Source organism: Podarcis pityusensis, assembly GCF_964106645.2.
Source record: "Podarcis pityusensis genome assembly, chromosome: 4".
In the NCBI taxonomy this organism is placed as follows: domain Eukaryota; kingdom Metazoa; phylum Chordata; class Lepidosauria; order Squamata; family Lacertidae; genus Podarcis; species Podarcis pityusensis.
This window is the reverse complement of record NC_138027.1, coordinates 49,449,126-49,476,392: the sequence shown is the minus strand read 5'-3', so window position 1 is coordinate 49,476,392 and position 27,267 is coordinate 49,449,126. Positions and strand designations below refer to the sequence as shown.

General features: G+C 37.6%; 1 protein-coding gene across 1 annotated transcript in view; it reads right to left on the bottom strand.

Moving 5' to 3' along the window:
- Positions 1–21,775: 21,775 nt before the first annotated feature.
- Positions 21,776–27,267, bottom strand: part of NCAM2 (neural cell adhesion molecule 2) — a 206,076-nt gene continuing 200,584 nt past the window's right edge. The window contains exon 18 of the mRNA XM_081003681.1: positions 21,776–27,083. Within this exon, the coding sequence (XP_080859807.1) occupies positions 26,972–27,083 (112 nt within the window). The 3' untranslated portion in view covers positions 21,776–26,971. The remainder of the gene's footprint in view (positions 27,084–27,267) is intronic.

Genomic DNA, 27,267 nt, shown 5'->3' with positions numbered 1-27,267 from the left:
GAGTGTGCAGGTGTTATTTTGTGTGTAAATCTCTGTTGCCTGCCAAAATGGGATCAGAAAAGCACAAATCATGTCTAATATCACCTAAAAGGCATATCTGAACTCATTTTTACATACCTTTGAAGTGTATGTGCTGAGCTTTGATGTCACATAACAGCTGCTCGTTTACCCACATCCCAATTCTACCCCCACCTCAATTAAGTTTTGTATTGATTTTCAGGATAAATTTATGACACTTCAAAGAGCAATTTTCTAAAAAAAAAAATGTCTTGAAGGAATACTATTTACTGGTATGAAATTAGAGAGGGACAGTTTTCCTAAAGCCTTTCTTCAACAAAATCTGACCCCTTCACATGCATAGCTAAATAAGACAGTGTGGTGTGGTGGAGTTGGCAGATAAAGCATTACATCCAAAGTATTCCATTCAGAGATTTTGATTTAGCATGGCATCTGAAAACTAGCAAAACATTCTGGTTGCATATAAATGGACTAAAGTTACAGCTCTGTCAGCACCCAAGTGCTAAAATGTCACAGGTTATCAAAATGGTGAAGTTAACAGCATACATGCAAATAAGGGGGGGGGGAGTATCTTCAATGGGTTAGTCTTTGTTCTTAAATTAAGATGCAGAAGTATGTAATGTCTCCCACTATTTAATAATTCTGAATTACCCGTTCATGAGAGTTCTGCTATCATCCTTTCCATTAGCAATGCATGGGGGTAGTTTCTGATCCCTACACAGCACTATCTAAAAAGAAGAGGGAAATATCAGCATGCCTGAAGGAGGAGGAGATTTAAGAATCAAAATTGGGAGTGGTTGTTGAATCCTGCAGAACCAGAGGAGAACAGGGCCCCAGATACTCAGGTTCACAAAAAAGGCTCCCCACACTACTAGGTTGATCAACAAATGGCATGTTAAACTATTTATAATGTGGATACATAAAGGACCACTAGAAAGCACACAAGTATAAAATATTATCCAGTGATACTTAATGTTTTCATAATTCTTTTAAAAAGTAGCAGTGTTTGCTGACCCATCAGCATTACCACCCAAAGCTCTTTAAGGAACACTGGAAGTTAATCATAGTCCTTGCTTATTAAGGTAGTCAGCAGCAATCACATTTAGCTTTCCTTTGGGCTACCAAATACAGCACCTAATTGTTGTTCCTGTGAAAATGACTGACACTAATTATATATCATCATTTCTGGGAGGACATATGCCCTTCAACTGCCTCCTATTTGATACACACAGAATTGTCCTTGTTCTGATGGCTGCAATTTAGGAAATAGAAAACATAGTCAGCCATTAAATATCAGGTGGGGATCCTCATTCCCTTTGATTTGAAAGGTGCCGACACACACATGGTTCATTTATGCTTTCCAGAGACGTACACCTTCCTAAACTGTTCTGCTATTTATGCCTGTCAGATAATAAACATACCAACAGGGACCTACGGAGTCAGGACCTATAGACCTGATTAGTCATTATCCTCAACAACCAAGAAGGACTGGAGGAACCAGAACCAGCTATCAGGCAGAAATCAAGCGGCAAACAAAGGCCGGAGCACCAAGAGAAAAGTACTTATCACGATCAGGCAGATGTTCAGAGTCTAGAGGTTGCAGAGCAGGAGAAAAGATAGGAAGCGCTGACATTTCTAGAAAAGCTACTCTGTAGGATAAGTTGCTCAGGGTCAGGGCAGAACCCACAGGGTCAAAGCAGGACCATGGATAGCTCCAAGTTAGCAACTTACTGTAACCAAGGACAAAACTCAACTGATACAGGTATCTCCCCATTTGTGTGCAATCAGCACTTGTATTACACAATTTTCAGCACCGCAAGGGGGTGAGGGCAGAACAGGGTGGGGCAGGCTTACTGCTAACATGTCCAGTGTCTCAGAATGTAAGCCCTGTGTAAATGGGGACTTGCCTGTACTTTAACAATTCTCTCATTAGCTCATTTCTCCCAAGTTCTATCCTCTTGGCCTCAATACAATGGCACTTAGTGGAGCAAACCCTAGCCTGCAGACATGAAATGATGCTGGAAGCTATTCTATGCTGCTGACCATGACTCTGAATACCATTTACTCACAAGAGTAACAGCTTAATCATTATTTTATACACTTCCCTCTGCCCAGATCCTTCAACAATTTGACAAACAATTGGGCAGCTGGTAAAATCATAGTATTGGGTTAACTAAAGGTATAATAAATTATTATTATTATTATTATTATTATTATTATTATTATTATTATTATTATTGTTTGTATGCCACCCATCTGACTGGGTTGCCCCAGCCACTCTGATGTTTTAATTTGTTGGAAGTTGCCCAAACAAAGTAAAACATCAAACCTTCCTAAATTAGAGTCAGTCGCCAATACTTGAAATAATTGTGTCGCACCTTACATGGAAATCAGACCCACAAGCTACAGTTTCATGGAAGGAAAATATATGTGATTGTAGCAGTGTCGTGTTGGCCCTGTGTCTAAAAATGCAATGCTATTATAAGATTAAATAGATGAGAAAATATTTAATGCAAATAGATTGAATGACTTTTTAATGATTAGCTATTAAATATTTAAGCACAATCTTGCAGCATTTTGGTTTTTTATTATTCTCAGTATGATCTTCAAAACATAATAGAAATTTCTAGGTAAGAAGGTGATTATGCATAATAACTAGTAAGTGTTTCTCCTCATAATGCTGGAAATAATTTTATTATTGCTAGGCACTTAAGTAAAATAGCAAGCTTAAGAAATGAATGTTTTCTTGGTACTCCAACTTGGAGCGTAATTTGGATGTGCTATTTAATCTATTGTGTTTCACAGCAGCAGTTACTACTGCCAAATTATATAATGGAAGATTGATCTACCCATAGGATGTGCTGCAGTCATCTTCATGGTGTTAAATAGGTTCACAGTGTCTTCCATTGCACCCGTATGTGGTTCTATGGCAGAAGGCACACCATATAAAAAAACCTACCCATTTCCAACTCCCAAGAAATATTGCTTTTCATATATAAACACTTTTAAAAATTCACTGTGTTTCAGTTAAAGTAGGGTATCCAAATTCTTTTCAAATTTTACTTTAGGTTGAATGCAGAGATATCTAGGACTGTCAATCCCACTCCTTGATAATTGTTCCAGTTGCTCTTCCCCTTAATAAGAACCCCCCCCCCATACTTTCTTAGGCACACTGTTGATAGCAACATCAGAGGCTTACCAAGCAATCTTATATATACTGACCTTTGAGTCCCATTCAATGGGGCTTACTTCTGAATGGACACCTATAGAATTGCCCTGCTAATTGGTGTGTTTAGAGTGTTAGTTACAAGTTAGCCTATATTTAAAATTCTCTTTCGACCCCCATCAAGGATCAAAGTTGTAAAAAATACTAGTAGCGTTTGTTATTCTAAGAACATGCTCTACATTTTCAGTTGGTCCCGTGCCCTTGATGGTTTGACAGCTATACTATAAATCAAAGAAATTCAGACCTAAAGCTAGCCTTGTTCTAATAAGTTTTCAGTGCCTGCCTGGTAAAGTTTAGAAATTATAGACCCAAAAGTAGCACCACGAAAGTAAAATGGAACTGAATCAGTTTGCATATAAAACAGCATCTTGATAATAAGGGGAGGCGACTATAATTCTTTACATAAGGCAGTATCCAGCCGAATGTAAGCACTTTAAAGCCCCATTGAGTTAAACAAGAGAAATTTAGGAATGTTCTTAAACCTACAGGCCTATCTATGCTTATCTAGGAAAACCCACTGAACACAGTGAAACTTATATCTTGCTCTACATGCAATGGATTGTACTCTAATGCTCCTGTTGAAATCTAAGGCCTATAGATTGTTCTGTAGATACATGGGCATTAAATGCAACATTCCTGTGTTTTTTTTAAGGCAAGAAAGACAGATTAACATTTTTTTCTAAAATAACCCTAGAGATAGTTTAAGAGTAATGCTTGTTAGCAAATCCCGTCCTCCAGCAACAGCTGACTGTACTGAAAGTCCACAGGAGGAAAATCAGTTCAACTCATGGATCACACTTGCTGAATTATGTCAAAGGACATTAGAGGTCAAATGGGGCCTGCAATAAACTGTTACAGTGCTCAAGATTCTAGCTATTCCATGTTATCCCTCTCTGCTTTTCCACATATGGTAGACTCAACAATTGGGGAACATTTTTGTACTATGAGGTTCCATCAAACCTCCTGATTCCTCACTCTTGTGTGTGGGTGGAGACATTTTGGCTACATCAGCAATGACATCCACAGAAACAGGGGGTTTTTTTAGTAGAGAGTTCTATTGAATGTAATACCTCTGCTTAGGATTTGCTTGACTACAGAGATAACTAGAAACTTTAAAAAAAAATTTAAAAAAATCACTGCATCATTTTACCAAATACATATGCAGGCCAGGAACTGGCATGTTAAATTTTAATTAGATGATCCAGTTGCCTAAGCCTGCAGGAAACTAATTTTATAAAAGAAGCGTAGAATGTCTGAAAAGGCATGCCCTCCTTATAAGTGATCTGTGAACATGAAACTTTTTTTCTCTCGGCAGCCTTATTATAGAAAGTTCCAATTAATGTCTTACAATTTCCGTAAACAATCATATTAAACTCTGCTTGCCATGCTAAAATCACAAGTGTTTTTCCCCTTTAGGCGATAGATGATCTTAGCACTTGAACCTGCCATATTTCTATTAGACAAGAAATAAACCTCATGCATAACATTGTTGAGTTTTTAATTGAATTTCTTTATTGAAGACAATATTGTACAGATGTTCTGTACCGTCCCTGAGCATGTCCTTTTGCCATTTTTTCTGCTTTTTAAAAGCCAAAACAATGTACATTGTTATAGAAGCTTGAAGACAGGAAACATTCACTATACCCATACATATGGCAAAGATTACTGTGGCAGTGGATTTTTAGCTTGAACATTTTTATGGATCTAAAATGCTTCTTTGATTGATTGATTGATTGATTGATTGACTGATTGATTGATTGATTGATTCACTGTTTGTCTCAAAGTGACTTACTGTAAAAAAAACAACAACAACCCAAAACATACAATGTACAAGATTGAAAACAAAGATTAAAGTATCAGGAAGAAGAAAAAAAATAGAACAACATTCATAGTGCAAAGGACTCCTGAAATACAACCATTTTAAATCTCTGGACCACCGAGAAAAGCTCATTGCATTGACGATGCAATGCAAGAAGCAAAGAGCATCTTCTTAACCACCTTCAGTGCTACTTACTAGATGGGTAAGTGCTCTAACAAGTGCTTGGTCAGCTTCAGAATTAGTTTTATAGCACTTATGCTCTAGCCTTCTCTTGGATTACCCCACTGCATTGGAGTGATCGTGCTGACATACCCTCCAACATTTCTCCGATGAAAATAGGGATGTCCCATTCCATAATGATCATTTTACTATTTATACCCCACACGTCTTACTGGGTTGCCCCAGCCACTCTGGGAAGCTTCCGACATATATAAAAACATAATAAAACATTAAACATTAAAAAACTTCCCTACACAGGATTGCCTTCAGATAGCTCAGGAGTCAGATAACTCTATACCCTCCAACATATATTCAATGAAACTAGGGACATCCAAAGGAAAAGTGGGACATTATGGGATCAAATCAGAAACTGGGCCTGCTTTTCTAAATCAGGGACATCCCTGGAAAATAGGGACACTTGGAGGGTCTGTGCTGATAATCCGCCTCATGTTGTCATTCCACAGTGAAATGAGTGCCTATGTTCACCAAAACCCTCCTTTCAGTAGCCTTCTCAAGAGGCATACTAAAACGATAAATAAACACTAAAAACAAGTTACATTGAAAAAATATAAAGTTACATTAGTCCAAAAACAAGTTAAATGGAAAAATATGTAGTTACATTAGTCCCCCAAATAGCCCAAAGCAGGAGCTGAATGAGGCCTTCTTCTGTTAAATTTAAACGGTAATTATTTTTGTCACAGACTGCTATAATGCTCACCTCACAATGCCCAGTCCCCATATAACCCATGTTATTTCCTATTTAAACCTACAGACAAAACAAACCCAAAATCTTCCAGGATAAGCAAGTCTGAAATAGGCAGATCTCTGGCTGAGCTGGAAGAATCTGGGCTCAGCTGGAAATACACCAGTTTAGCTGGTGGTCAGTCACTTCAGTTGAAGCTGGCTGGAGTTGGACCAGCTTAACTCCCGAGAAAGGGGGTGGTGGTGGACAGGAGAGGGCAGGGGCAGACTCACATCTATCCCAAACTGCTTTCAGCATAAGGGGGTAACATACACTGTCTTAAATTAGGCTAGTGTAACTTCTACTGGTTTCCTTTAGTTAGGATTACTCTGCCAATGGAGCTCTGGAAGCAGCAACCACTCAGCACAAAAGTATGTATTTTATCACAAAGCTTCTTATGGCTTCCTTCCTACCCACCCTCCTGCAATCAAATTAAGCAATAAAAACTGTGTTTTAAAGGTCACAAATTACTAGGAATTATATATCTGGCATTTGGTCAAGTTTCAAAATGTGTTTACTTTACAGCACTTTCCCTACATTCCCTTCCTGAAATCTTTCCTCGTCGTTTTAATTATTGGCTCTAACCACTGTCTGTACTAGACATCAGAATTTACATATAAAGTGCAGCCCCCAGAGCTCTCATAGAGCATGTCCTGATCAAAGCATTTATTTTGCTATTGATTCCAATGTGAAATGACTTGACAACTCTGCTCTCAGTAGGTAAGCATTTGATGCTGTTTCGAATCATATGTATTCAGTCCCCTCGAGCAATACTAGACTACTCACAAATTTCATTTGCCCAAGTCCTGATCTTATTGAGTGTGGCAGGTATAGAATAAGTGACCCAAGGTGAAATGATTGAGAATGAGGGAGGAAATTGTTTTGGTGTTTTCCCCTGAAACACTTGCATACAATTTTTTTTTTTTAAAGGTAGTCCCATCCATCACAGCAAAGTTCCCTATACTGTTCTGGAAGATTTTGTAGTGGAATGGGTAAATTTGTTTGATTTTAAAGGTATAACAAAAAATTCAAAGTAGAATGATAAAGTATTTTTAATGTAAGGCCAAGAATAGAGGGTGCAAAGACATGTTCTAAATCACACAAAATGGCACCTGCTTCTCCTAAAGTAGTGGTTTTGGTAGGCATGGAGATGAATTTAAAGGAGCAATTACACCTAGCTTACTTTTCTTAAAGCAGTATTAATTGAAATGTTGAATGTTAAAACTTGGCCTTTTGGTAACTAGGTATTTTTCATTGTTCTCATTCGTCAGCTCTATATTGCATATGAAAATGTATAATAGCAGTGTTCAGTAGAAGTACATTTCAGTCTCCTAGGTCAATCTGCTGCTGGTCTGAAATTCAGTATTCTCCAACAGAGATTTCAAAGGCAGCGTTACGTTCTCTGAAATTTATTTTGTTTTAAATTGTGATTTCTTTCTTTCGAGATGTCATTCAATAGATTTCTTTACAAGTCATTGTTACAAGAAGGAGGTAGGGCAGTTTACATGAGACCAGTGACCTCTCTGCATGCTCAAAAACCAGAATTTTACTAGTGGGAAGAAAAGGGGAAGTGATAAGTGTGATGGAAAGAGCCTCATTCTGGACACATCCCATCACTGGTGTGGAAGGGAAAGAGCATCAAATGCAGTCTCAACCACAGTTAAGTGACTGCAGAAGTGCATAAGCAACAGCACATTTTTGCACTAAAAATGTCACCCAAAAAACAGTGTAGTAGTGCTGTAAAAGGTATGTTTGGACGAGCCCTAGATCTGGGCAATGGTAATTAAGGGTCTAAAATAGCCATACTTTTTCAAAGCAACAAAATAAAATTGAAGTAAAAATGTTCCTGACATGTGCTAATGGCAATGTTCGTTTCATTCCATCTTTTTAAAGAGATTGTTGTCAGTCTGTTACAAAAAGTGAAACACTCCTAAAGAAAAAGTTTCAAGGGAGTGAATCAGACTTAATGATAGTTTGCTTTTCAAAAGTTTTGTCCACAGACTGATTGCACTTCCAAATGTGAACACTGTCAAATCATCAACTTTACTTTCAATCGCCATAAAACTCACCTTGCAGAGTGCTACTGAAGTCTTTACATCTGTGCCACCAGTTTTTGAGGGCTAAAAAACATACAAAAAGAACTGAGATTTTTCCACAGTTTATGGCAAGGCGCCATCACACAAAATCTGTTTTATGAAGTTTAGAAAGTAAGGTAAGCAGCTTTTACATCGGGGAAAGTGTGTTGATTGGTGCTTACTTATTTTTCTTTATGCAGGTACTTTATCATCAACATGATGAAGGTGCTGCTGGCATTTAAGGGGAAATGATGATGTACGCAGCATTGTGCATTCAGTATGATAAAACGAAAACAGCATTGGCTCTTTTAAAGTAATCTGAAGCTTGCTACATTAGTTTTAACAGCCATTTGGAGTCCCAGAGCAGTTATCTTTCTTGTTATTCCTATCCCAAAGCCTTAGAAACTCTCACTAGTCCAGATCCCAAGCACTCCTGTCCCTTTCTGAGTAGTGGCTCCACTATATTATCCCTGTATATAAAGTACTACAGTCCCTTTGAAGAATCCAATGTGGCAGAGACTTTATGCAGTAGGTTGCATATGACAGAGTTGTTCCCTGCATGAATTGCTCATTTGCAGATAACTTCCTCTATAGTGGCCAGCTTTGATCTGGGGTTTGCATGGAGACCAGGCCTCCTGGATGGCCTTCCATGTTGATTATCATCATGCAAGGCAATGTTTACAACAGGCTTGGGAAACCTGTGTTCCTCCAAGTGTTGATGCCCCATGACCCCCAGCCAGCATGGCCAATGGTCCAAAATGATGGCAGCTGTAGTCCAGTGATATGTGGAAGGTCACAAGTTTCCCATGCCTGGTTTACGAGATCAGGGGAATCTGAACTTTGAGTGATATCCATATTGAAACTTCACTGTACCTCAGTTCAGTTTCTGACTTTAAAAGCAAAGACCATCCAAAAATCTAACTGTGTCTGAGTAAATGCCATAATATGAGAATCAGGCCTAAGGCTACCTTTCACCATATACATCAATGTTCATTATATATTTATAGTCAGATCCAAATAATGGATCAGCAATATATATTTAATGGTGACCACTGGCCTCCTGATTTATGCCTAATAGTCAATAGTATAAAAAATGCTCCAAAAATTGGTCTTAAAGCTGAAAGTAAGTTGGTTTGTCCTTGTAAACTGCCTTGATGAGAAACCAAGTGGGAATGGCTTCAGCCACAGGAGACCAGTGGGTGAACTCAACCTTTCAGAGAAAGGTCAATAATAATAATCTATCCATTCATACGTATATTGCACATCCTCTAGCTTCTTTTAAAGAAGATGCTGCTTCAATAGAGTGCAATCCAATGCTGTAGGTGTGGGTTTGTTCAGAGGACATTTTCAAGCTATGTTCTGGGGCATCTGAGTGTTGCTTGGCAGCTTGTCAATGAGTCATCATTGGATGAAAACTTCTCATCTGGCTCATGACAATGTGGTTCATGTGTGCAAGCAAACAGAATAAGCTTACTTATTCAGCAGTTCAAACCATTTCTACCTAAGAAGTAAACCCTATTGAATTTGATGTGGGGTTTGCAGCCTTGGCCAATCATCCTATTCTCACTTATGTGAGAGTAAACTCTGCTGGAGACAGGGTCACCTATGACTGAGTAATTACGCACAGGATTGCTGTCTTAGAATATAACATATATTTAATATTTTAATAGAATTGACCTTATTATGCCTTCAATATTAGTGCCATGATGTGTGTTTTTTAACAGCAGGATTTTTATTTACAGTAGCAAGAAGCCAGTTTACAGATTTTTCATATATACACTTTTTAAATAATAAAAAAGCCTTCTGCTTTTCATTGCCTTTTTCAGTTTTTTAAAATGTTAAAAATGTTGTGGTTCAAAACAAGGAATGAAATGTGTGGCTGGGTCTACTGCTGTGCCTTTCTAATGAGAATTATTCAACATATAGTAGGGAAAGTTGTACACTGGTAGTATGTCAAGGGAAAAATGTGCTTTCTATATATGTTAGAGGACTTGAAAAGTTCATGCAGATAGATGTACGTTCTGTGTTAGACCCTTGGCATAAGAAAACACACACACACAAATGCTGAAACAAATGAGCCTTTTATGTCACAAAAAGAGTGAGGTCTTTAATAAGAAAAGCAAATGGACTAACAAAATTGTAAACATCATTGAACAGCCCTAGGTAAAGGGGAAGGTGGTTGTGAAGTGGCATTTAGGTTTCATTGCAGAAAGGAAATATCTAACTGGCTGGAAAAGCTGTGTATGAATACATTTCAAACAAAACATTTCCACTGTTATGGTTTGTTTTAATATTAAATAAATGTGCCAAGGAAGGAAGGAAGGAAGGAAGGAAGGAAGGAAGGAAGGAAGGAAGGAAGGCTACAGAAAAAAATAGCTGTGTATTTATCGGTCCCTGGCAGATATTTATCTGAATACAGGAGGGATACAGATATGTAGCAAACCCTGTGCCCAGGGGTCTCCATACCTGCAGAAGCCTCTCAGAGTTTTGTACATTGAATCTATGCATATTCAACTGTAAGCACTGAAAATCTTCTTCAAGACTAGGAATCCTGATAAGGTCAGATTCCCAATCAGATGCATGTAATTGCATCCAGTGAAAATGACAGGGAGCCCCTCTTCAATTTTCATGCTTAACATATAAAGGTTTGAGAGGAGACTGCAGCTGAGTAAACAATAGGGGAAGGCTTGAGTGCATGCTTCAATCTTCAGCATGATCCCTTGTGTGCTCAGGACAACACCAGCAAGTACTCTAGTGCCCTTTCCAATCGGAGATGAAGGCACCAAAATACATGTTCAGTTATCCACAGCGAGAAATGTTGTTCTCAACTTAGAGTGCTATTTTTTCCAGAGCTCAGAACTAAAGGTGAGAGATGCGTTTGGATTGATCACAGCATGATGCCTTTATATTTTCCTGCTGCTGCAAAAAGTTTTATCTGTCTTCACAAAAATATATTAACTGACATGCCACTAGGATCTAGCACGTAATGCATTAAAAAAGAGAGTTTTGTTGGACCACACTTGCCAACAATAATAGGCTTAAAATTAGGTTAATCAGCTCAGTGTTTCATTTGAATTTAAAATTTTAATTACCTTGTGCAGTTTCATTACTGCAGGGTGAAAAGGGTGGAAGGGAGGGAGCTGTGTCATTTGCAAATGTTAAAAAGCCAAGATATTAGAATGCTTAGGTTGAAATGACTCCAAGTTTATCAGCAAGAGGACTAATAATCTCTATCACATATGAGACCCAAAGAAGAATTTGTATTTTGTATGTGGTCATCCATATGTTCTCTACTACTATTCACAGTGAACCACATTCACTCTTGGCCAGTTTTGAGGGCCAGTATGTCATTTGTACACTTCTGCATTCACAAATAGGCACATCGACCCCTCAGCTAATCTGTGCAGGTCAGCCAAGTAAAAGGTTATAGCTCCTCTCTGCTCACCAGATTATCAAACTGATGCCCATGAAGGGACACTGGGCACTACCAATCCCCACGCTCTGTCTATTTTTTTATTCTTCTTTTAGCATCTGCTGCTATAATTTGGGTAGGGAAATATTGTTTTACCAGGTCCTTGAAAAGGAAGCTAGCCACCCCTTCTTTAAAGGCTTCTTGACTTGCCTTTTCCCTACACTAAAACGCCCTAATGCTGAAAGCTTTCCTCATAGGGCGATTTCTCCAACCCCTTCATCATTTTCTTTGCCCTTTTCTGAACCTTTCCCAAGTCTACAATATACTTTTTAAGATGAGGTGAGCCGAACTATATGCAGTATTCCAAATGTTCACACCATAGAGTTACATAAATGGCACTATGATAACAGTCGTTTTTGGCTATAAGCCGCATTTGTTTGACTTTTTTTTTTTTTTTTACGATGTTGGTAGCTTTGTTTTCAGTTCCTTTCTTAATGATCCCAAGTAGTGAATTCACCCTTTACACAGCTGCCACACACTGGGTCTTGCTATCCTCTATGACAGGCTTTCTCAACTCCGGCCCTCCAGATGTTTTTGGCCTACAGCTCCCATGATCCCTAGCTAGCAGGACCAGTGGTCAGGGGTGATGGGAATTGTAGTCTCAAAACATCTGGTGGGCCGAGGTTGCGGAAGCCTGCTCTATGATGTCAAAGTCATTTTCCTGGTCAGTCACTGCCAGTTCAGACCCTATTAGCATATACAGTGTGTGAAATTAAGATTTAGCCCTAAGTCTTATTGTTTCAAGGATAGACATCTAAGAACTTCTTGGAACCCTCACCTTTACATGAATGTGTACTGTTTAAAAGTTACAACTACCTTGTCAAGAATGGGTGAGGGGAGGCATTGAGAATAATTTTATTGAATACAAACTAATAATTGTAGGGATCAGTCCATTTTATGTGAGCCAATAATCTATTTTAGCTTCTCTTTTGCCCTTTTCAAACATGCCCATCTTAGATAAGGTCTAATTTATTTTCCCAGCCTTTTATAATTGCTTTATTTTTACTATCTTCTCTGGGGGTATATCGTTCTGGAAATTAGAAATGTCTTCTTCATCCTTTCTGTGATATCTTGAATGATTCAATTTCATATAATTAGATTTTAAACACCACCATGTCTTTAGTGAAATTTCTTCGATTCGGCAGAAGCAGCCTCTTTTGTAAGACAACCTGTGCTTCCAAGATGTATTAAAGATGCTTGATCTTCATTCATCGTTCTGAGTTAACAAAAAGATTCAATGCAATATGCAAACTGTAAAATAATAAGGATGCTCTTAAAGCTGGATAACTTTATAGATTCCACCCGCCCCCTGCCAAAACCAGACATCTCCACACTTAGGGGATAATAGCTGATGGAGAAACAGACCTCATCCAAAAACCACAATCAAGCTTTGAGATCCATAAAACACATTTGTTTGTTCCTCAATTATATATAACTCATTGAAAGTCAGGATCACTTACATTTCCTTCCAAGGAAAAAAAAAATCAATTCAAAGTCATTAATTCATTTACTCTGCTATATCAACACAATTTGCCAAACACCAGACACCATATTAAATGCTTTCTTAATCTTTATTGTTCTTGTTATTACAATGTGGTATTTTCCTCTCCAAAGAGGTTTGCTTATATAGTAGTACTGATAATGTTCCAACTCTGCTTATCATACGATTATTTTTTAAATTTATAGCCCCTCCCCCTCTGTCCTTTCTCCAGAAGAAGACCAGGACAGACAAGCATACAAAAGATAGAACAATTAAAATGTTTAAACCAGTTCCAGAGCAGACTAGGAAAGATGATACAGTGAACATTGGCATAATTTTGAGAATATAGATTCTGGTTAATTGTAAGTATTGGCACCAGGTAAACCAAATCAATCTCCACTCAAATTTTGCTTTCCAAAGGATCACCTGGGGCAATTAATGTAAAAATTTCCCAGCAATCAAGTGCCATAAGTCAAAGGACATGTTTCTGAAGCAAGAACTGCCTCTGCATGCAGAGCCTTATCACACATTGTAGAACACTGTATAATCAGTACTTGACTGGCAATGCCTAGCTGTTATATTTATGTATTTCATGCAGTTGTGTTCATATGTGTGCTAAGAATTATGGCTACATAATTATCTTAAGGCTTTGCAATGGAGCAAGCTGTATATTTAAACAAATGAAGAATACTGTGACTGTTATGAAAGGTAACTACAATCCCCTGAGATTATTTCACATGGAAAGCTCAAGGCAAGGAATGTATCAGTTTTAGATGAATCTATTCTATCTGAAAAGAATTAGCTTTGGGATAGATTTTTGAAGGCATTTACATTCACCGTTTTGACATTCCACTCCCTCAACCTTTTCACTAGAGAATGAATAACATGACACCCTAACTTTAATACCTTTTTTAAAAAGGAAAGAAAAAAGATGGTCCTGTGATATAAATAAGGATTATTTTCATGTAAGAATGCATTGGATTACAACCTTAGGCTGTAATGTAGCACATAGACTGCTTAAATCTTACTGTAGTCAATGTGATTTAAGTGGCTTAACAGGGTGCACAATTATTCAGCTGGCATGTTCCAAAGGAAAGAAAGGCAAATTTGGAAACTCCACGGATCAAAGGAGTCAATCCACACTATTACTACATGAACTAAGGAAATAAGGCAGGCAGGCAGTCTGCCTGCCTGCCTTATGGGAGAAGGAAGGCAGAATGAGAGAAGAACATCAGGAGAATTTTTGGCAAATCTCAAACAACAGATGTGTCTGGGATTCAGAGCTGTCTCAGGGACAATTGCTAACATACGGATGGACAGAGGGAAATGTGGATTAAAATATAAATAAATAATATGCTGAGTGGAGTGCAGTGACCCAGGAGAGAGAAAACAACAAGACATTCTATTTAGAAGGAGCAGATGATCAGGCTGGCTGATCAGGAAATTAAGCTGTTGGGAATGATGGCTAGATTCCGAGTGCTTCTAGCCATGTCAACACATTGTTCGTGGTGTGGATGGGCTCCGGTCCAGATCTTGATCATTCCTGCAGCATTTGCTCCTGTGGTAAGCAGTGAAAAGGGCTCAAATCAGTAACATCTGCTAGGATCATTGAACACCTTGTTTGCTAAAGGCTTGAAGGGGCAAAGCCTATGGTAGCTCATCTGTTCTTTCATTGTCATAATTGGAAAAGCAATATTGGATTTCACAGCACACAAAGAAAACAAGAACAGCAAGAGTTGTAAAAACATCGCCCTCTTCATAAGGGCCAGTGTTTGTGTCGTTTAGCTTCAGAAAGATAGGATCCTGTAAAAGTTCATCTGAAAGTTTTAAATGACTGCTTCTACATTTGTACCTAGAATAAGCATACATTTTCCTATAACATTCCTGTAAGCATTTAATGTAGGGGTGGATGAATCTCCCAATTTTAGTATCTCCCAATTTCTAATTTTTCTTTTTTTTATATAAATAATATTTATTACTTTTCCAACAATTTAAACACTACAAAAAATAATAATAGACAGTACAATACAAAAACACTACATAACACTAACACATTAAACTAACAAAACAAAACAAAAACAGTTAAACACATCAAACAATTTCAATATCTTATCTTTCATTCACTTATTTCCACGACCTCCTCACACCTCCCTTTTTGTATTCCACTTCAGTTAATTGTTTCAGCAATTCATTTCCATCTTCCTCTGTTTTCTATCCTATAATTATCTTAACACATTCTAACCTTATTTTTCCCTTTAATTCTCTATTAATCTATTTATACTTAATTGCTTATAACATTTCTACTAAAGCCATATAACTTCATTCCAACATTTTTCTAACATTCATTAATTTTACAGTATTTCTGTAAATAGTCTTTAAACTTTTTCCAGTCTTCTTCCACCGACTCTTCTCCCTGGTCTCGGATTCTGCCAGTCATTTCCGCCAGTTCCATATAGTTCATCAACTTCATCTGCCATTCTTCCCAGGTGGGTAAATCTTGTGTCTTCCAATACTTCGCGATGAGTATTCTTGCTGCTGTTGTTGCATACATAAAAAAAGTTCTATCCTTCTTTGGCACCAATTGGCCGACCATGCCCAGGAGGAAGGCCTCTGGTTTCTTCAGGAAGGTATATTTGAATACCTTTTTCATTTCGTTATAAATCATCTCCCAGAATGTCTTAATCCTTGGGCATGTCCACCAAAGGTGAAAGAATGTACCTTCAGTCTCATTACATTTCCAACATTTATTGTCGGGCAAATGGTAAATTTTTGCAAGCTTGACTGGTGTCATGTACCACCTATAAATCATTTTCATTAAATTTTCTCTTAGGGCATTACATGCCGTGAATTTCATACCTGTGGTCCATAACTGTTCCCAGTCAGCCATCATTATGTTATGTCCAACATCTTGTGCCCATTTAATCATAGCTGATTTCACCATTTCATCCTGAGTATTCCATTTCAACAGCAAGTTATACATTCTTGACAAATTCTTAATTTACATTTACATAGGCCACATAAAGGGATGAATCTAACTAAGTCATTGTGAGAGCAATGGGACTTCTTATGCAACCCCTCCCCCTGCACATTTTCTGTACCTTTCCCAAATCTGCCATGAAGCTTTGTGGGGAGTAGATTTGGGGCTAAAGGGCTGGGAAGTTCCACTACACAATCAGAAATTCTACTGCTTGTGCAATGACCTTGCTGGATACAACCAAAATGTTTGTTACCACTGAAGAAAGATGCTGTTGCCAGACAAATCTCCCTTGCTCCCACCTGTTGGGAATTGGTCACCTATCCAAGCATTTCTATGTCAAGAGGTGAGTGATTTACCGTAATTCCCTATTTTGTGGGAGGTGGCAACAATTAATAATTTACCTTAAACTCTCAGGCAAGTTAGGAGAGGTAAATGGCATTATTATTCTCTCCTGTTACATCATGAATTAGTTGGAAATCCTATATCTAGCCTCCTTCCTTCTTCCAGGCTTTTCTCCACATTTGGACCAGCTTCACACATACAGTGGTACCTCAGGTTACATACGCTTCAGGTTACATACGCTTCAGGTTACATACGCTTCAAGTTACAGCTCCGCTAACCCAGAAATAGTGCTTCAGGTTAAGAACTTTGCTTCAGGATGAGAACAGAAATCGTGCTCTGGCACAGCGGCAGCAGGAGGCCCCATTAGCTAAAGTGGTGCTTCTGGTTAAGAACAGTTTCAGGTTAAGTACAGACCTCCGGAACGAATTAAGTACTTAACCTGAGGTACCACTGTACTTCATTTGAGTAGACTCCCAAACTCAGATGTTCAACAGATACATGCAGATGATGTAAAATGTTAACCATATTAACTTCTTAAGCACTGATCTTGAATGTCCAATGCTTGCGATACTTGTCACATTATTTTTGAGCAAGATACAAGCCAAGAATAATTTTCAGAAGCAATTTGCTATAGGTTTCTGTATTCTAAGCACTCAATCATAAAACAGGGAGAACATTCACCAGATGAATTATTCATTGCTGTTTAGTCACCCAGTCTCACTCTAAGAACAGATGGCATTTCACTTCTTTTTCATGTTTCGGCTTTGATATGTACATGCAACATTTTAAACACCTCAGAAGGCCTTTTTTCGATTTCTATGAAAGTGCAAAGTCCCATACCACTTCCATGCGTGGATTTTGTAAAAGCAACAGCCACCCAAGATGCAGAGAAAAAAAAATATTATTATGTATATAATTAAAATTGACTACTACACTTGTTTATTTTTAGAAAGAAATAGGAAATGATAAAATAATGGCAGGAGAGTTTAGATGAAGATCTTGATGCAGCTCCCATACACAGCTGGCAGCCCTGGATAGGAATGTGCAACCTTCCAAAAACCAGTTCACTGAAGCCTGGATAAGATGGACACCAGAATCTTCATCTGGGTGTCCATCTCCATCTACACTGAACTGCTTTCATGCATATCAGGTCTGAATGGGCCAATGTATGCTACAGACTCAATGCACTCAGTTCTATCCAATTTACTCCAAATAATATTGGGGTTATATGTTATGTATGCACATATGCATATATTCATTCAATTTATCAACTCTCCTGAGAGTGATGTGCAAAACATTTCATTGTGGTCGTGCGCCTGTCATTAATGTTGACTGTATCTTTTAGCAGTATTTTCTTGTATTTGTGCTATAAACATGCTGGTGGAAAAAAATGCTGTCTAAATGTAGCCTGACTTATGTTCATTAATTTTAATGGGGTTACTCTGAATAGTACTAACATGAATACAAGTCAAGGTCTTTATCGTTATCTTGGTGGTTCCGCTGTGGTACATCACCAAGAGGTACAATGAAAACTTATGCCATATTCTGATGGTTGCTCAGAAAAAGCAAGAGATACATAATTCAAAACAGGCAAGTACTTTCATAACCTTTGGACAAGTAAGGCAGGGATACAAATTTACTTAGCTTAGTCATATGCCTCTAAGAACAATTCTCTATTTAAGCAACTTAAATCACATAATTCTGATTTTAATGGTGATTTGTACATGTTTTTAAGTCTGATATTTGTAAATCAACCTGAGACCATTCATTGAAGGGTGGACTATAACTACCAATCATAAATAACATTAAGAATAATAGAGGTGCTTCTATTAGGCCTGTAAAATAATACTCATTCCTTTGCATTAATGGGGGGGACACAAGCTGAATTATCATATAATCATTAGGTATTGGTTCTGTTCTCTTTGAATTCACAGAGATACATTTTAAGTTTGTTGGCAAAGATCTTCAAGTAGGCAAAATATTCTGATGAACAACATTTGTTTCTAGGATATTATTATTTTCTAATTATGGCACATCTGTGTTTATTCATATGCAAGTGTGGGTTTTCTGGCTAGATAAATGATGAAACAGAAGATGCATTTTTATGTCTTGCAACACATTAACCAGGAAAATACATTTCATGTAATTCAGTGACATGGTCGCTATTAAATCCTGTGTAATTGCAAACCACTATGCAGCCTAAGCACATATTAACACTGAGCCCATACACATAAATACCAAAAATGTATTTATTGCCATTCCTATGAGGGCAAAAGCAGGTTTAAAATGAAAATTCACACAATATGACACACATTCACATGCAAGGAAAAACTAAGTAAAGCTAAGGCGATATCAAGAGTGCTTTTACTAAATTGCTCCAATTTACTTTCAGTTTTTCCAACACTGCAAATTCTGCCTAAACTATCTCCACTCCAGTGGATTTTTCCTTTTAAATAAGTTTGTGGCCTGGTTCCCACATCACATTAAACCACATTTTAATGTGTAACCATGGTTTAATGTGAAATAGCAGCATGATTATGTATGTTCTTCAAAGTCTAGGGAAGCAGAAGTGTGAAAGCTAATAGCTCCATAATAACACATTATAGCTCTATTCAGATGTTATCCCCCATGCATAGGGCTACTGTGTGGAAGGAAGTGGGGTTGCACTACCAATCTCACAATGCCTGCCATCCGCCACTGGTTCCACACCTTCTAATAAGGAAGTAGTCTTCCTTGATGTGAGCATGCATACACAGAGCCCAGGAATTCTTCAGGAGAACCCAGGACAAAATAGGAACTCGAGAATGGAACCTGAGATAAATTGCGATTTTGGTTATTAGGTGTGAAATACTTACAATGCAATCTCTTGATGTAGAGGAGAAGCAAGCTGTGCGGGAAAACGATCAATGAAAGTCCTTTTGGCAAGCATGGATCAATAAATAATGAAATGTTTTACCAAATTAGTTTTTACAGAAGCATATATGAAGGTGTGAGATGAGGCAACTTTCTGAATCTAAGCAGGTGAGAGTGCGACCAGTGCCTGAATTTGAGGTCACCAGGAATCCTGATATATACAATACTGGAGAAAACATGGGGTATAAAGGCATTGGATACATTAAAAATAAAATGTGGGGAAATGAAATAAGGGTTCCAAATCTCTCCTCCAAAACTCCATATTTTGATATAAACGACAAATGTTAGTGTTCCTTTACTTAACAAATTGTCATAATGTGTCAGAGCATCAACACAAGTAATGTTCTGCATTATTATTATTTAAGAGTTGGTCATTTTTTCTTCTCATCCTTTGTAATGCCTTTGTGTAGTTTTGTTCTGCCTTAGTTTTATTTAAACTGCCGTTCTCTCATCTTACACATCATACTTACTGGATTTTCATTAATGTTTCTCTTTCCTTTGTTGACTCAAACCTTTTGGTTCCTCAAGCTTCTCCTTGAGGCCCTTTGATCTGTGTTCTTTATCTTTGGCCACTGGGTTTTCTTATTAACAATCATGTGTGCTGAAGATATTGTCGTTCATAGATTCATTTAAATGTGTGAAATTGGAAGTGGGCCCAGAGAGTGTGATCTCTTTCATTGCTACGCCAGGTGTTCTTTCCCCAATATGAAGGTGTGAGCAGTTCTTTTGACAAATGCTTATCTTTAATCTCTGAATTCTCTGTGTCCTCTTCTTCGAGGCCTCCTTTCTTTTTTTGTTGCTTGTCAAATTGTATTTTTATCTCTGTTTTTCACCTTTGGGCTTTTTCTGTATTGGCTCCCTTTATGAAACACATTTACCATCCAAATTTCATTCATCTAATTCTGTTCCTCTTAAAAGAAAAACAAACAAACAAAATCCAGCATGCATACTGAGACTCAGTTATTCCAGTTACTCATTATTTTTGCACTGTCCCTACCAGTACATAGAGTTTTTGTTTGTTTGTTTGCTCTAAATTAGATTGCAAGTTAATTGGCCTGGCTAGGAATGGCAAGTGAGCCTCATTATGTTCCTCAACACTGCTGATCTTTTCTCTTTTCCACCAAAACTCACAGACCAAGGTAGTGACGAAAGATAACTGCTGGGAATTAGGTCTCAGTTGTGCTTCACGATACTGCTGTGGCAGAATCTTAGGTGTCAGGAGCTCTGCAAAAGTAGTTTCCAAGACTTTAACATCCATAGATCAGAAAACAATATTGTTCAGGTTCCGGGAATTCTAGAGGAGTGGATTTGAAATTTTTCGCCCTGCGGACCACTTTTAAACTGCTGCAGACCACTGAAATACCCCCCCGCCCCCTATCAGGCCTGCCATAATCATTATCATCACCAAAAAGGGTCTAGAAAGGTGCCAGGGGAAAACTGTAATGAAATGCCATCCTTTGGTATAAAATAATCAAATAGCGAAGAAAGTGTATCAGTGAAAATACACACATGCCACTCCTTATTGTGCTAGAATATTAATCTAACATTAATACCTAAAATGTTATGTGAAACTTCATTTAGAGACTGTGACAGTTCACTGTCAATCTATTTATCAGTCAAGGATATTGCATATGCCAAACACTGCAGAAGCTCAGAAACATATGGGAGAGTTTCTGAGACTTTCAAATGTTCATATATATGAAGCATACCATATTTTTATATTCTGCGTGTTAGAATGGCGTCATTTTTTGCAGATTGTATCAGCCAAGATAAATAATAACTGATTTTATGTCTATTTATGGTGCAACCTGATGCATGTCTGCTCAGAACCCCATTAAGAAAGTGCTTATAATAGTAAAGGACCCAATGCACGCCATCGGGAATGCCCTTTAATTACATGCTATTCATTGAAATAGCTTTTTATATCTTTGTTTCCAAGAGATGATTCTGCAGTTCTTTATGCACTTTTCTCAATCTATGCAAGAAATATTTTAGTCTCTTAGAAACTATTCCAAACACCTCCTACTCTTCTTCCTCTTCTTCTTCTTCTTCTTCTTCTTCTTCTTCTTCTTCTTCTTCTTTTAGCATAGGCACCTAGTTGACTATGCAAATGAACACAGGTTCTTCATCCTTACCTGTCAATGGAGCTCTATTTGCAGTTATTAGGTGGAATTATTTTTAATGTTAGCAACAGTGTATTTGTAGAACTAAAGATTGATTATTATTTTTGTGATCCAAAATAATAATCTCACTGACAATAGCAGTGTACCTGAAGGCTTTCCCATAAGTGCTATACCAATACATCATAATAAGTTGTACTGCAGAAGGAATATACTATTTTTCTCATTTTTGATAGCATGTCGTTTTTGTTTTAAAATGTCTTCTGGGAAACTCTCTCTGGAAACAAAATTTGGAATAGTGAAGGTTTTTAAGTAAATGCTCTCCCAAATCAGCTTATTCCTGGCAGAGAGACAGAAATGGAAAATGAAGCATTTCATTAAAGTAAAAGTCTCTTTACTATTAATATACAAATGGTGAAGAGTGACAAATAATTGATATAACTGTAATCCATACTTTCAATATCTTTCATAAATACAAAACTTCAGCATTGCAGTATCTTTTTTTTTTACAGTTTAGAATATATATATACAGCATTTCATAGGGACATAAAATTCTGAAACGATGAACAAACGCACCCCAGTTGCAGGTAACGCAACAGTACAGTAAGTGGATCAGATGGCAGATACCATATGGAATGTTGAAACAAAAGAAATGTTGATGAACAAAAACTGTTAAGTCTTAATTTTACTGTACACAGAATCCAAAATACCTACTAAATGTTCATTTTTTTGCAGGATAACTATCCTTGTCAAAGTAGGCTATATATCTGGAGGCTTAAAATGCTCTGTCTCTTTTTTATTATCCACTTATGTACATTCAGAGGCTGTTGTGATGATGGCAACTGAATTAAATTGCATGATTAAGGAAGTAACTCAAAGGTCCCAGGGGAGGGTAGCAGGTGGCTGCAGGGTGCAGTGGTTCCCAATCTACATATATTGGGTAAGTCCTGCCATTGAAGGCTCCTCATGGCAGTGGCAGAAAGCACCACTGCTGTTGCTCCTCTGCATTCAGACTTCCAATAGCAGTGGAGGGTGAAAAGGAGTATGCTGTGAACATGTCAGGGGGGACTGTGGGAAGTCTTAGAACAGCAAGATCCAAATCCCTCCTATGCCCCTGAAGAAGGAAATGAATATTAAAAACTGACTACAGAAAAATAGAAAAAAAGCCATTCCCCTGACCTTCTGCCGTGTACACACAACATGGCAGGGCTTAGGATATGATGGGTAGTCTTCCACAGACTACTCCCTGCCTCCACCTATGATTGTTCTGCCTGAGATCTCTTTCTGAGAACAAGTCTCCTTACAGTTTCCATTCAAAACAAGCATAGGTTTTTATGTTATTGTCCACCTATTTGTCGCTCTCTGTTGGCTGCACCACTACTTCAGCATTGCTTCATGGGACCTGTTGCTATCCTATCCTTTCCCCCATCTTTTCTTGTTTTGGTCACCTCTCTTTTTACTGCCCTACTGCGATCACGTGGAATCAGTGGGGCTTCACATTGATAAACTTCAATTGTTTTGTGCCCATCCACACCACACAACCCAGGACAGGTCTACAAGAAAATCTTAAATACAAGCAGAACAGAAATCACAATGCCTTTTTAAAGAGAATTTTTAACTAACAAACTGTAATTGGCCCAAAGACAGCTCTGAAGCTTCCCAGCTGCATCAGTAAATTGATCAGGTCTTCAGAATCTAAATGCAGGTTACATTTATACATGAATGGTGGAAATGTTGCAAATTCTGTGGCCAGAAGTCACTCTATCTGGTGAGTGTAATATTACATAGCAATGAAGTTTTCGTGTGTAAAAGGATCATCTCACGCGTGGCTACTGACCAGGGTTCTGAAAAAGATGCATATCTAACTGAATGCCTAAACAGATTCAGGGGACCATTGCAGTAATTTTGTCAAAGATACTAAGTTTTCCTTATAAGACTAGCAGCCAGTGATTTTAACTGATGCTTGGACCTGATGTCCACTCCCTGCATAGAAATGATTGAACTGCATGCTGCAATAAGGGTTCTTGGTCAATAATTTATTGTGACAATGCAAGCAGAGGCAGTGAATTCAATACGAGCTTCGGCAACACTCCTAATAGTTTTATGATCCACTGAAAATTGAGGGATAGTATGTTGCAGATCCTCCCCCCCCCACACACAATCCTTTTTAGGAAAAAAAGAGAACAGAATTAAATGTTAAGAGTTAGGAATATTAACACAGAAGGCTATGTATTGATAAGATTGCTCTAATAAGCCTTTGCTAAGATGATTTAGTTAAATAAGGCAATAATTGAAATGGGGCTTTTGTTTCTCTCATTGCTTTTGTGGGAGATAGCAGTGTCTGTTTTGTTTTAATCTTCTTCAAAAGAGCTCTCATTCTCTCTCCCTTAAAGGAAAGTTGAAGACAGACGTCTGAAAACCCATAACTACATTTAGCAACATACTGAACAAATCCAAACAAAATGGCTACTTTGCCAGTCTTAGGTGGGTTTGGGTTTTTCATGGTGCCACTGAATAACATGATGGCCCAGGTGTATTTCCATATGCAAGAACATAAGCAAGTCTGAGGCTCTGTATTCAATGAATCTAGGGATCTATAGATACATGACTGGAGGTGGGTGTTGTTTTTTGCTTGACTAAAACAGAGTGACATCCTACCCACTCTGTTACTTACCGTGCTAAGCAACAGGGGAAAATGACTCACAGTTTGGCACTTAAATGAACTTATTTCACAATCATTAGTAAAATAATTGATTTCTAATACACAGTTCAAAGCTTGGCAATATTTAGTGGGATTTGTCATATGATTACATATTGTCTGTCTCAGTAATTGTTTTATTGTGGACTATTGCTGTATATTTCTGTAGATAGAAACTAGACCTCTCACACACACCTGTGAGCTGCTTATGAAGGACAGTTACAATCTTGCATCACCCTACAAGGTGGTATTTGTTTATTATTATTGATCTAGCTCTCGAGTTGCCAGATATTCCTATATACTAATAGAAAATTCATTCTCTGAGTGTCAGTCCAAGAAGGAGGTAGGTGGTGGGCAGGGCGGGATTAATGGAGGAAGGAGAAAGTTACATACCATCTCATTGATGACTGAGGAATGAATGCTGGCAATTGGGGGAAGGATGGAAAACTTTGGGAGGGGGTGAGTATCCTAGAAAGGGGCACTCTCCACACCACAATATTTCAAATGTTTCAAAAGGAGAAGTTGGAACAATAGGTTCTAGTTGATAGAAAGCTAAAGCACTGGTATGTGCTATAAAAGAAAGCATTAAATATGAAATTAACTACAGTCATTTTGTAGTTGATTTTCACATGTATTGCATTGTTCTGAAATTTAAGAGAATGCCCTATTTAACTGTTAATTGTGGAATTCTATCATGTTGATTTCATTATGCTATTTTTGTATTCAATGTTTGAAGATAGTTGCAAAGATGTTGTCAATCACCTGGTCACCTGGAGATTATTATTTTTTTTTTGGTAAAACATGAACACTATATAAACTGTCTAAATAAAGCAAAAAGTATTCAAAGTAGTTTAGAAAAACTATATTTCTCTTCAAATAAAGAAAAAACTGGCTCTGACATATGGCACCACATTATCAGACTGTAGGACCATTAATATTTAAGCAGTTCTAGCATGATGACACAGGAAACCAGTAAACATGTTATGAAAATTTCTAATCAAATATATATATATATTTATACCCATTCCATATATTTCAATAGTGTATGCCAGAGAAGGTGAATGCTTTATCAGGCCATTAGTGGATGGAAACCTTGGGCCCAGCAGTGCAGACCTATCATACCATGAGCCCTTGCTGGGAGCTGCAAGAATCGTCAGGACATGGAGGTGGGTAGCACCTCCATATCTCTGCCCAACATATCTCTGCACCCCTCCCATAACACCTTCAGCCTTTTGCTCCCTTGTTTGCCACTCAACAACAGCAGTTGCATAATGCATTCTGCCCATGCAGGACTACTGTTCCATATATTTATTAACAGCAAAGATTTAAGGGCAACCTGGGAGCCAAATTAACATACTGCAGCTGATGGCAATTTTACCAAGGGTCAAAAAAAAAAGCACAGTTTCTTATTTGTTATTTTATTTCAGTAGCAAGTTACACATCTGTAGAGGCCAACCAAAATTTAACTATTGAAGGGTGTGATCCACAAATTGTTCTATTGCCATCACAGCTATCCAGTACAACAAGGCATGCCTAGGGTTTGGAGCCTGCAGTTCAACATTCTATTTTTATTTGGATTTAAATGTATCTTAAGGTTGTCTGCTTAGTTCATTCCCAAGCTAGGGAAGATATTGCTGGGGAAAATTATGTATAGAATTCTATGAGAACAGAAACAGCATTTTAAAAATCAACTGGTTTCTTGGATATATTTTCCTCTATTGTTTAAATGCAGCTCACTCAACCTCAGTCTTATCTTTCTTATCATCTATCATTTGACATTCCTCCTAAGAACCACATTTTCCATTGCTTTTATTTTATTTTTGTGTAGTTGGTTTATTAAATTGGTGGTGGAAGTGAAAATTACACAGGGCATGGCCAAGCCTTGAGAAGTTTTTTGGATCTTGGGTTTGAGTTTACGTGAATAACTTTTAAAATATATATTAGAACAAATATGATTATTGTTGTAGTAAACGAATGAAAGCAGAAATGTGCATATTATGTTTCTTTATAAATACATTGAGGCAACTCAGTTGAGCTTGTATTTATTGTTGTAAGACTTGCTTTGAAGCTGAGTGCTATGGTCATAAGTCAGGATTCTTATTTTCACAACAAAATAAGTTTCGACATTTTTAGCTTACACATGATCTTCCAAACATAAATACAAAGTATCTGAAGCACTGAAATTTCTGTGGACTTTTGATAGTTAGGATGTGATCAATGTCTTCATCAAAATAGTTCACAACTTTTGTTAAAATCTGTACATCAAACCTACAAACCCTTCATTGTCTGGTGTGAAGTGCAGGGTTAACAGCATAAGGAGGTTGTCTACTCTGTGTCAAAGATCAGCTGCAGTCAAGTCACTATTTAGCTTTGCCAGCCACATATATCTAATTTCTAATGGAGCCTAATATTATATCTATATATATATAATTTGTTTATATATATATTCTTTTAAAGGCAACCAAAATCTTTTAAAATTTCAAGTACAAACAAATATAAATGTATATGGCACTTTCTCTCAGGGTTTAATTTCCATTGTAAGTGGTACGGCTGTCAGGTGTACAGTCTGTGGCTAAGGGGGTTTCTTGAATTTTTATAAATAGATTTCTTCAGTGATAAAATAAATTACAATATTTATATTGGCTGATTTGCCAAACTGAGACCACGGGACTGATGTCATCCAGGACTACAGACTAAAACTATTGAAATAAAGTGAAAACGGACAGTCAACAGAAGTCATTTGAACTACTTCTGAGAATTATTCCATCTTAAGTTGCCCAAGAAACTAAGGTCAGCTGTAAAGTTTTGGTCACAGATTTATTTGAATCCAAATGCCTTTTATTCCCCTCTAGACAGCTGGAGTTGTTGTATTATGCTTTGCTATCATCTTCTTTTGACTGGATGATGTCATTAGAAACTTTGATTTCTATAGTATCTGAATTTAAAACTTCTTTTCCATTTTCTTCCTTTAATGGCAGTTTCCTGTGAGAAAGTAAGGAAAAACCAAAATATTAAATTGTAAATTCATGGGTGATTTTTTTTTTGGGGGGAGGGGGTTAGGTCATTTTTCTCTTATTCAGATTTTGTTGAGAGTACTACACCGCTGCAGTGGCAAATCTTTAAGTTTCTCTATGCGTCTCTTCCTCCCCACCCCACCTTCCACCAC